The sequence below is a fragment of the Zalophus californianus genome, chromosome X (assembly GCF_009762305.2).
Source record: "Zalophus californianus isolate mZalCal1 chromosome X, mZalCal1.pri.v2, whole genome shotgun sequence".
NCBI classification, from domain to species: domain Eukaryota; kingdom Metazoa; phylum Chordata; class Mammalia; order Carnivora; family Otariidae; genus Zalophus; species Zalophus californianus.
This window is the reverse complement of record NC_045612.1, coordinates 39,484,963-39,497,356: the sequence shown is the minus strand read 5'-3', so window position 1 is coordinate 39,497,356 and position 12,394 is coordinate 39,484,963. Positions and strand designations below refer to the sequence as shown.

Genomic DNA, 12,394 nt, shown 5'->3' with positions numbered 1-12,394 from the left:
CTTCCTCTCTCTGTCCTTTTCTGACCATAATCACCTTCCATTTCTTCAGAGGTAACCACTGTCCTGACTTTTGCATAATTTCCTTCCATTTGCCCCCTAGTTTTATCACCTAGATATGGATCCCTAAACAAAGTACTTTAATTATGCTTCTTTTTGAACTTCATAATAATGGAATCATAGGGTAAGTATTCTTTATATTAACTTTGTGTATAGCTATAGTACATTCATTTTCATTGCTGTATAGTATCCCATTGTGTGTGTGTGTGTGTGTGTGTGTGTGTGTGTGTGTGTGTGTGTGACAATTGATTTATCCATTCTGTTGTTGATGGACAATTGGGTTATTTATAGTTCAGGTGTATTATGAATAATGCTTCTGTGTACATCCTTGTATGTATATATATTATATATTATATATATATTATATATACATATCTATCTCCTGGTGTACATGTGCACATACTTCTCTGAGGCAAGGTCAGCAAACTATGACACAGCATTCAAATCTGGCCCGCTACTTGTCATAAATGAAACTTACTTGAATACATCTGCACCTATTCACTATTGTCTGTTGGTTGCTTTTGCACTCCTACACATAGACTCAACATTTTGCAGAGTTGAGTAGTTGCTACTGAGACCATATGGCCCACAAAGCCTAAAATATTTACTGTTCAGTCCTTTACAGAAAAACTTTGCCAATCCCCGGACTAGAGTATATATTTAAGATGAGCATTCTCAAAGCATAGAATAAATGCATCTTCAGCTTTACTAGATAATGTTCAAAGCAATTGTACCAATTTCATCAGCAGTATTGGAGATTTCTTGTTGTTCTACATCCTCATAAACATTTTGTATTGCCAGATTTCTTACATTTTTGTCAGTTTGCTGAGTGTGATGTATCTCATGACAGTTTTATTTTACATTCCCCAGATTACATTAAAGTTTAGCACCTTTTCATATGTTTATTGACTGTTTCAATTTCCATTTCTGAAATTCCCATTCAAGTGTTTTTTTGACCATTTTTCTACTGGATTGTTTCTTTTTATTACTGATTTAGGATTTTTTAATATATATATTCTGTGTATTAGTTGTTTGTTATCTATTCTGCAGAATTTTCACTCACTATGTCTTGCCATTTTTCACTCTCTATATGGTGTCTTTAATCAACAGAAATCAGTTTAAATGTAGTCAAATGTATCAATCTTTTCTCTCATGGTTAGTGCTTTTTATGTCAGGTTTTAGAGATCCACCTTTGTCCTGAGCCTATTTCAAGTCCTTATTTTAATTAATGAGAAGTAGGTGTACAGGACTTTGCGCACATAAAACCTTAAGGTACCATCAATTAACCAAAATGAATATTTCTTGTTTACTGCAGTTTGAGTTTTGTTAGGCTCTTTTGACCTACATTTAAAAATATTTTTATAGATGCCATCTTCAATCCTGGGAGCTCTTTTTTTTTTTAAAGATTTTATTTATTTGTTTGACAGAGAGAGAGAGAGCACAAGCAGGGAGGAGGGGCAAAGGGAGAGGGAGAAGCAGGCTCCCCACTGAGCCGGGAGCCCGATGTGGGGCTTGATCCCAGGACCCTGGGATCATGACCCGAGCCGAAGGCAGATGCTTAACCAACTGAGCCACCCAGGCGCCCCAATCCTGGAAGCTCTTAAAACTGTCATCTACTTTTTCTTTTTGAAAGTTTATTCTTCTGTTTGGTTTATTCCTTGAATATATAATATGGGGTTATTTTTCTTGTGGGTTCTTGTTAGTGTGCATTTTCAAAAAATTATAGATACTTTCTTGTTTTGCTTTTAATTAAAGGAGATCTTTAGTCAAGTGAACACTTCTCATTCACTGTTTATTCCTTCTTGTTCTTAGGTCCTAAAGGTGATCCAGGTCAGACCATAACCCAGCCAGGGAAGCCTGGCCTGCCTGGTAATCCAGGCAGAGATGGTGAAGTAGGTCTTCCAGGTGTGTGAGGAATTTATTTGGCCATGTCTTTAACACTCACTGGCTTCTTTCTTTGAAAGTATCCCTTTGAAAAAACTGCTGTTTCTCCATAGGTGACCCTGGACTTCCTGGCCAGCCAGGCTTGCCAGGAATACCCGGTAGTAAAGGAGAACCAGGTGTCCCTGGAATTGGGCTTCCTGGACCACCTGGTCCCAAAGGTATGTAGGACTGAGCAGCAGGCAGGTTAATCTAACTAGTTAGTATAACATTATTCTTTGATATAGTTCCCTCAACAAATAAAATAAGTTAACTGTGCTTCTTTTCTAGGTACCATTAGTAATGTAAGTGAAAAGGCACAGCATGTATGCACTATAATTTTATTGCCTTTATCTAAAACAGTCCAGACAAGAAAATATCTAAATCATAGATATGCAAAAATGGTATATAAGCTTTTAAAATTACAGAATTATTGTCTTTTGTATTCACCATTGTATTTTCAGGGCTTAGAAAAATTCCTGGCACATAGTAAGCACTCAGTAGATACTTGTTGAATGAATGGATTGTACTAAGCAGAAAACATATTTATTACACATATGTATCCAAGTAATGTTTTATCCTAAATCATATTCTCTTGATTTACTGAAATTTTTTAGGGCTGTTGCTTGAGTTCTGCTTTTTTTCTCGCAGAATTTATTCTCTTGAGTGGCAAGCATGCACATTGGTCTGAGAACAGTACTTAAACATGGCCTTACTCATTTATACTAAATGACTTCAAAAGAGTCAGATTTGACTTATGTGTATATTTCTGTGTAATATTTACAATTGTTTTTAGCTCACTTCCAGAATTATATGGTAGGCCTTGTATCTTACTATATCCAGATATAAGCAGAATAGAAGTTTTCTGCATTTGTGTGGGAGTCATTCCTTATGTTTAGTTCTATCTCATTAGTAATAACTCATTTTCCTTTAGAAGAGTATATCTTCCATACACATTAGCTCTATATGAAAATGGCAGGACCATAACATGATTGAGAGGGAATATCAGGTGTTTGTAAGGCTTGATCCTGAGTAGTCATCTAGAATTTCAGTGTACTTTTCACATCTCACTGTAGTCACTAAGCATGATTGGACAGGGTAAAAATGTGGGTTTGGGAGTTTAGGTATCTTTCTTAAAGTGTCTTCTCTTTGGAGATTAAAAAATGACTAATCATTTCACAGGTTTTCCTGGAATTCCGGGACCTCCAGGAGCACCTGGAACACCTGGAAGAATTGGTCTAGAAGGCCCTTCTGGGCCACCAGGCTTTCCAGGACCGAAGGTCTGGGATATTTTAATTTATTCTTTCCCCTTTTCCTATTTCTATTAGCCCTAGCTCTCTGCTTTGATATAGACATTATTATCCCAAGTCTTCACTATATAAATACAGTTAGCTGATTGTATTTTCACTTAAAAATATTTAACCTGGGGCACCTGGGTGGCTCAGTTGTTTAAGGGTCCAATTCTTGATCTCAGCTCAGGTCTTAATCTCAGGTCATATGTTTGAGCCCCATATTTAACCCAAAACAGTCTTTCATTGTCCAAGAGGTCATATTTGAAGCAAACAGAAAATTTCTGAAACTGTTTTAGAGTGAAAGGTTATCTGATGAGATGAGATTAGATGAGAAAATACAATCATCAGCTCCCCCTGTGCTTCTCTGTAGTATCAGCATACCATTTAACCTCTGTCCATGCCTGTGTGATGATTGTTTAAATAGCATGTGAAGAACTTCCCATACTGTTTCCCAGTCCCAATTCCATCCCACATACATAATATAAGCCACTGTTATTAGCTTAGTAATAATAGGAATATGATAATTATAAAAAATACTGTGTTTGAGTTACTTTCCATTCTTTTTATTATATCTTAGCTAATCTAAAATTTTCCTTAGTCAACCTTCAGGAAACTGCTGTGGTATATAATTATACTGACTGTTTCTGTATTTTCTCTGCATTTAATTAATTTAAACTTTTTGTGTTTTCATCATTGCTATTTCTTCCATGGGAAGAACAATTGACCATGACTCCAGCTCTCATGAGAAACTACTCTATTGTCTAATTGTTCTTATTTTATTATGAACCTTTCAAATGAACACAAAAGTAAAAAGAATAATACAATGAAGTTTCATATATCCATTACTCATATTCCACATGATCAAGATTTCATATTTACTTCATCTATTCCTTTTTTCTTTGCTAAAGTATTTTAACTCAAATCTCAAAATCATATTATCTCACCTATAAATACTTAAGTATTCATCTCTAAGTAAGTGGACATTTCATACAAAAACCACATTGTCATTATCACACTTAGTCAAATTTAAAATAATTATCTAATACTCAGTCTGTAATCACATTTAGTCAGCTAAAAACAATTGTTCTTTAATCTTATGCTCTCTCAGTTAATCTCTTTCTTGTCCTGAAACCATATCCTTTAATTTGTTTCTCATCCTTCCAGATACTCTCTCCAGTATGTCAATTATTTTTCATTTAGTTATCCTATTCCCTCCCCCATAGGGAAAAAAAAGGTATTACCTTGTAATTTCTGCTTTAAATTCTCCATGGTAAACAATTAACACCAAGAAAATCATGGGAGGTTTTGTTGTGTTTTCTCATGTGTATGCTTAAGGGAGAACCAGGACTTGGGCTGCCTGGGCCACCTGGACCCCCAGGACTCCCAGGTTTCAAAGGAACACTTGGTCCAAAAGGGGATCGTGGTTTCCCAGGACCTCCAGGTCTTCCAGGACATGCTGGCTTGGATGGGCTCCCTGGACCAAAAGGTATAGAAATTACTGCTACTTCTCAATTTGTTTTTAACTTCTATAGAAATTGAAACTGTTGGGAAAATTTATGGGTGATAGGTCCAATTAACTGAAAGCCTATGGTCTCACTCGGTCACTGCTTTTTTTTTTTTTTTTTAATCTTCCATTGATTTTTTTTTGCATTTCACTGAACAGATGATTCAATCATATATGTATAAAAGTAGCACTGAGAAGTCTTCCTTTTACCCCCTCTCCATCCACTCTGTTTTCCCCATCCCATATGTAGCCAATTTTTGAGTTATTTGTCCTTCTAGTGTTCCTTCATACAAATAATAAGCCAATAAGAATATATATTTGTATTTCCTAACTTTCTTAAAAGATAGTGTACTACCTTTTGACTTTTTGCGCATTAGATCACCTTATGTCAGTACATCAAAATCTTGCTTTTTAAAAAATAGCTACCTAGTATTAAATTGCTTGGGTTTACCATAGCTTATTCTACCAGTTGCTAGTCACTATATTGGGTTTTTTACAATCTTTTCTTATTAGAAATAATGTCACAGTGAATTGTCTTGCATGCATGTTATTTCATATGTGTACAGGTGTAATAGTACAGTAGAGTAATGAAAATAGATTTTCTGAATTAAAGGCTAAATGCATCTCTAGATATTGTCAGATTCCTCTCTGTTTGCACCATATACTCCTACCAGCAATGAATGAGTGTACTTGTTTCTCCACAGCCTTGCTAAGTATGTTGACAAACTTGTTTAATTTTTGCCAGTCTGATAGAAGTAGGTATCAGTGTAGTTTTTAAACATTTTATTATGAAAATTTTCAAATGCATAGAAAATTAAAAATTGTGCAGTGAAAACTCCTATATCCACCATCAAGATTCCACAGTTAACATTTCATCTCTGTCAACATTTTATTTTTTTAAATTTCATATAAACAGCAAAGTAGAAAGAATTTTCAGTGACTACTATATACCCATTATTGATATTCTATTATCAACATTTTACTATACATGATTTGTCACATATCAGTTCATCCCTTTCTTTAAAAATATTAACTTATTTTTTGATGCATTTCACAGTAAATTGTAATAGCAGGACACTTCTCCCTAAATACTTTAGCATGTATATTATAATTCTATGCTTGGTTTTTTTCCTTTTGACATAAAATTCACATTAAGTGAGATGCACATATCTTACAGAGACATTTGCTGGATTTTGACAAATGCATGCACTTGTGTAACTAAACCCCTATCAAGATACAATCTCAGAAATTTCCCTTTTGCTCCTTTTCTCAGTCCCTACAGCAATATCCACAGCGACAACTGTACAGTTATGATTTTTCCTTGTAAATTAATTCTACCTGTTCTAAAACTCCATATGGAATCACACAGGGGGTACATTCTTTGTAAGGCTTCTTTCACTCAGGATATTGTTTTTGAGGTCCATTCATGTTGTTGCGTTTATTAAGAGTTTTTATTTTTTATTATTGAGTATTCCATTGTATAAATATACCAGAGTTTGTTTATCCATTCTCTGTTGATGGACACCTGGACTATGTTAAGTTTTTGGCTATTATGAGTGAAGCTGTTAAGGACATTCTTTCACAAATCTTTTTGTGGATATGTGCTTTCATTTTGCTTGGTTAAATACCTAAGAGTAGAATTGTTGGGTCATAAGGTAGGTGTATGTTAGTTATATGAGAAACTACTAGACCTTTTTCCAAAATGATTGTACCATTTTAAACTCACACCAATATGGTATGAAAGTTTCAGTTGTTCCACGTTCTCTCCAACATTCGGTATTAATCAGTCTTTTCATTTTTGAGTTTTGGTAGGTGTGTTGGTAACATATCTTGGTCTTAGTTTTCATTTCCCTGATGACTAATGATGTTGAGCTCTTTTACTTGTACTCGTGGATTATTTACACATTTGAATATTTTTCCCATTTTAAAATATGGGTTGTTTCTGTTTTAATTGTTAAGTTGGAAGTGATCTTTATATATTCTGCATACTGATCTTTTGTGAAATATATGTTTATGAGTATTTTATCCCTATCTGGTTTGCCTATTCATTTTTATCAGTGTATTTTAATGAATAAAAGTTTTGGTCATTGATGTTTCATTTATCTGTTCTTTATATAATTATTATTTTCTGTGTTCTGTCTAAGAAACCTTTCCCAAAGTTGCAAAGATTTTCTGTTTTATTTTATAAATGTTATGATTTTAGCATTTATGTTTAAGACTATCATCCATCTCAAATAATTTTATTAAACATTATTTGTTCAAAATAGTTCCCTCCCCATTGGATTACTTTGGCACCTGTGTCAAAAATCAGATGGCTATATATGTCTAGGTCTATTTTGTGTTGTCAATTCTACTATCTACTTATCTATTTTACTATCCTTAAGGCAGTACCAACTATTTATATTATTGTAGCTTTATAATAAGACGATGTCAGGTAATGTAAGTCCTCCAAGTTTGTTCTTTTTTAAAAAATTTCTTTTGATATACTATATCCTTTGCCTTTATTCTCAGGATAGTTTAAATTTGTATTTCCATTAATATGAATAAAATTGAACATCTTTTCATATGCTTAAGGGACATATTTTCCCTGTGAACGGCTCATGTCCTTTGCTCATTTCTCCATTGGTTTCTTCTGCCCCCTTAATTCTGATTCCCCTAATTATAAAAAGGAATAGAATTAGCCTAGCTGGTTTGGCAATTGTTTTTTTCCTTACTGGTTTGTAAGGAATGGGACTCTCCTGGTCAATATTTTGACCCCCAGAGAATAATCTGAACAGCTCTGTACTCCTAAAGCATGTTGGATTGATTCCCATTAAAGCAATATGACATAATAGCCCAATTTAGCCAGCCTAGATTCAGCCAGCAAAAGCCTCAAACTAGCCCAATACAAATTCTTCTTAGATAAGCTCTTTTAAAAATACCTATCTGTTTTCAAGTAAACAGTTCTGGCCAGCTGTAAACTGTAACACTCAAAGTTACTCGTTGTGTTTCCCACCAACCGTCTACCCCAGCTTAGACATGTGACCCCAAAATTGCAGATAGAGACATTCCAAATGATAAGCTATGTGTCAAACAGTCTCCATATGGAAATTGCTCACTCATGATAATTTGTTTATTAAAATGTCCTTGAGATGGGTTAAGAAGAAATGGATTGAAGCCTATTTTATTTTCTTAAAGATTGTATTCATTTATTTGCCAGAGAGAGAGAGAGAGATCAAGCAGGGGGATTGGCAGGCAGAGGGAGAAGCAGGCTCCCTGCAGAGCAGGGGGAGCCCGATGTGGGTGGGACTCGATCCCAGGACCTTGGGATCACGACCTGAGCCAAAGGCAGACGCTTAACTGACTGAGCCACCCAGGCATCCCTGAAGCCTATTTTAAACATCAATGTCTTATTAGACATTTATTTTCCTAATCTTCGAAAGGAAGTGTAAGATCCCCATATCCTAATAAGAACCATTCTCAAATATTAAAGCCCCAGCACAGTTCCTAAGGTGGTAGAAGAAGAAGAATTTGGGATATCCTGCCATGTAATTCCTCATTCCTCAAACATTATGTTCTTATTCTGTACCAGTTACTGCTTGAGTCACTAGGAATACAAAGGCATAGAGTCTGTTTTCTGACTACTGTAAGAAAATCTAGGTGGTATCACTATGATAGTGGTTATTTCATCTGAAACTTTTATGAAAATGTATCACTAATGTTTTGGGTCACTAAACCACAGTCAGAACTCAGTAAGCAGCTCACAATAAAAGTTCACCTACCAGACACATTTATACCAGTGGCTGGGCATTAGGACCTAGTAATCTTTCCTAATAGGAGAGATTGATAGAGCACTTTCCAAGCAAAATAGTGACCAATAATAAATTAAATATGCTAATACCCATCAGTAAAGAACGATATGAGGATGAAAACGTGCTTAAGACTCAACATTGGAATCACATTAAACAAAAAAGAAAAAAAATGACGACTTTGGAAACATTCAGTTTGTCTCATATGTTACTTTTGTTCAGGGCCTCATCTAAGGTACCTTGGGAGACTTCATAAAGGAGGTGAGACTTGAGCTGTATCCTTATAGAAGGATGTTCCAGGTAGCAGGAATAACATGCAAAAGTATTGTGACACATAGAATGGCACAGAAATGGAAATATAGAAAGAAATAAAAATTATAATTTGCAAAAAAATTCTATATCTAGAAATTAATAAAATATGCCTAATGATTTGTGGAAAAAATTAAAACTTCATTATTAACAACTTGAAAAAAGGTAAAATTAATTGGTTGATGAATCATATGTGTGCATGGGAAAGCTGAATGATGTCAGCTCTTTCCAAATTTGCCTAAATATAATGCATTTTCAGTGAGAATTGAAGTAGTTTTTTGGAAGCACTTGACATAATTGATTCTGAAACTTAACATTTACCAAACATATACTAAGATATATTTCAGTATCTTTGTAATTACAGCATTGTGAACCAGTGCTGGAACAAATAGACCAATATAACAGAGTTAAGAAACATGTATATACAGAACACACACACACACACACACACACACACACACACACACACACACACACACACACACACACTCATGTGTATACAGAGAAATGTCATCAATTAGCAGGGGAAGAATAGATCCTTAAAAGTTGGTATTGAGTAAATGGTCTCAAATAAATAAATTTCTGATGCATGGTATGTTTAAAATCATAAATATGAAAAGTAAAATTTTGGGGCGCCTGGGTGGCTCAGTCAGTTAAACGGCTACCTTCAGCTCAGGTCATGATCTTAGGGTCCTGGGATTGAGCCTCGCATTGGGTTCCCTGCTCAGCAGAGAGCCTGCTACTCCCTCTCCCTCTGCTGCTTCCTCTGCTTGTGCTCTCTCTCTCTCTCTGTCAAATAAATAAAATTTTTTTAAAAAGTAAAGTAAAATTTTAAAAATATTACAAGAAAATGTGGAAGACAGGAAAAGAGATTTTTGTAGTGCCTTAAGATTATACAATTTTGGCAGATTTCTTTAGTAAAGAGAAAACAAAATTACAAGTAGAAAACTGGGAAATTGTAATGCCCAACATCAGGTGGTCTTTAGTCCACCTAGACTTGTCATGCTCATTCAAGCATGGGCCATACTTTGCATTGGCTTCATGTAGAAGGATATAAGATAGGGTGTATAAGGATAGGATGTACAGTATTCTAGCAAGGCAGTGTTAAGAGTTTCTTCTCAATGTAACTCCTCGATATTGACATTTATAGAACATTCCCCCAAGTAAGAGCAGAAAACACATTCTTTTAAAGTGCACGTGGAATATTCATCATGATAGACCATAATCTAGGCCCTAAAACAAACTTTGGCAAATTAAAAATATTTAAATCATACAGTAGATTCTTTTACCATACTGGATTTAACAAGAAATCAGTAATAGAAAGCTATCTGGGAAAATCCTGACATATTCAGAAAATAATCAAAACACTTTAAATAACCCATGAATCAAAAGGGAAATCGCCAGGAAAATTAGAAAGTATATTGAATTTAATAAAAATGAAAATAAAACATATCAAATTTGTAGGATGCAGATAAAGAAGTGATTAGAAGAAAATTCATATATGAAAAGCTTTTATTAGAAAAAAAGAACAATCAAAATCAATTATCTAACTTTTAACCTTAAGAAATTAGACAAGGAAAGTAACAATAACTAAAAAAGTAATAATAGGGGAAAATAACAATAAGCGCAGATATCAATGAAATTGAAAACTTAAAAACAATGGAAAAATTTTATGAGACCAAATGAGGTTCTTTGAAAAGATCGATGAAATGGATATACCTCTAGCCAGGCCAGCCAAGAAAAGGGAAGAAACCTGTGTTACCATTATTAGTAATGAAAGGGGGGGCATCATTACAGACCCTATAGACATTCAAAGAATAACAGGGGAGTATGACAAACAGCTGTATGCCTGTAAATTTGACAGCTTAGATGAAATGGATGAGGTTCTTAAAAGATACAAACTACTGAAGCTCACTGAAGAAGAAATAGATAATCCAATATTTATCAAAGAAATTTGGTATGTAATTAAAATCTTATCAACAAAGAAAGCTACAGATCCAGATGGCATCATTGGTAAATTCAACCAAATATTTAAAGAAGCAATAACACAATTTCCATACAATCTCTCTCCAAAAATAGAAGTGTATAGATTGTTTCCCAGCAATTGTATGAGGCCAAAACAAAAAACAGGCAATGACATTATAAGAAAGTTATAGACCAGTGTCTCTCAGGAATATATATATATATATAAAATCTCAAGAAAATATTAGCAAATCAAATCCAACAATATATAAAAAAAGGTTATATGCTACCCCAAGCAAGGTTTATCCTCAGAATACAAGGCTGATTTGAAAAATTAGTGTAATTTGCTTTATCAACAGTCTAAAGAGAAAAAAAAAACAACTATATTAACATCTTAATAGATGCTGAAAATTATTTGGCAGAATTCAACATTTATTCTGAAAAAGTACTCTCACAAAATTAAGAATAAAAGGGAACTTCCTTAGCATGATAAAGAACATTTACAAAAAACTTGATCCATTATATTTAGTGGTGAAAGACTGACTGCTGTTCCCTGAATATATGGAACAGCACAAAGATGTCCTTTCTTACCACTCCTTTTCATTATCATACCATAAGTCCTATAAAGCAATGAAATGCTATAAGGCAAGAAATAGAAATAATATGATGACAGATGGTAGCTACACGTGTGGTGAATATAGCCTAACATACAGAGAAGTTGAATCACTATGTTCTACACCTGAAACTAATGTAACATTGTGTGTCAACTATGTTCAAATAAAAAAAAAAAACTCATCACAAACTACCCCCTCCCAAAAAAAAAAAAAAAGAAATAAAAGGCATACAGATTAGAAAAGCAGAAATAAAACTGTCTGTATAGGTGACTTGATTTTCTCCATAGAAAATTGAAAACCTACAAAAAAAAAAAAAAAAAAAAAAACTCCTGGAACGAAGAATTGAATTTAGTAGGATCATAGAATACAAGGCAAATATACAAAAATGAATTGTATTTCTCTATGTTAGTAATGAACAACTAGAAATGAAAATTAGACAAAAACAGTATTATTTGAAATAGCATCAAATAACATGAAGTACTTAAGTATAGTTCTAACAAAATATGTGCAGGATCTGTATGTGGAAAACTATAAAACACTTAACGATAGAAATCAAACATCCAAACAAATGGGAAGATATTTTGTGATCATGAATTGGAATGCTCAATATTGTTAACAGTTTTCTACAGGTTTATTCATAGATTGAACATGTTTCCTAGCAAAACTCTGCAGTAGTTTCTTATTCAAAAATTTATTTAGAAAGGGAAAGGACCTAGAATAGCCAAAGTAATTTGAGAAAGAGTACAGAGTGGGAGGATTTGTAATACTTAATTTCCAAACTTAATGTAAAGCCACAGTGACTAAAATAGTGTGGTATATGTGAAATGATAGACACATATAGATCAATGGAACATAATAGGGAGCCCAAGAATAGACCTATACAATTGGATTTTTCACAAAGTTGCAAAGGCAATTTCAATAGAAGAATGTCTTTTTAACAAATGGTGC

General features: G+C 33.9%; 1 protein-coding gene across 5 annotated transcripts in view; it reads left to right on the top strand.

Annotated features, from left to right (window-relative positions):
• The window catches only part of COL4A5 (collagen type IV alpha 5 chain), a 229,982-nt gene that overhangs the window by 155,050 nt on the left and 62,538 nt on the right, over positions 1–12,394 (top strand). For all 5 annotated transcript variants that reach the window (XM_027609389.1, XM_027609392.2, XM_027609390.2 and 2 more), the window contains 4 exons: positions 1,870–1,962; positions 2,055–2,159; positions 3,160–3,257; positions 4,605–4,755. In XM_027609389.1, coding sequence (XP_027465190.1) covers positions 1,870–1,962; positions 2,055–2,159; positions 3,160–3,257; positions 4,605–4,755 — 447 coding nt within the window. The remainder of the gene's footprint in view (positions 1–1,869; positions 1,963–2,054; positions 2,160–3,159; positions 3,258–4,604; positions 4,756–12,394) is intronic.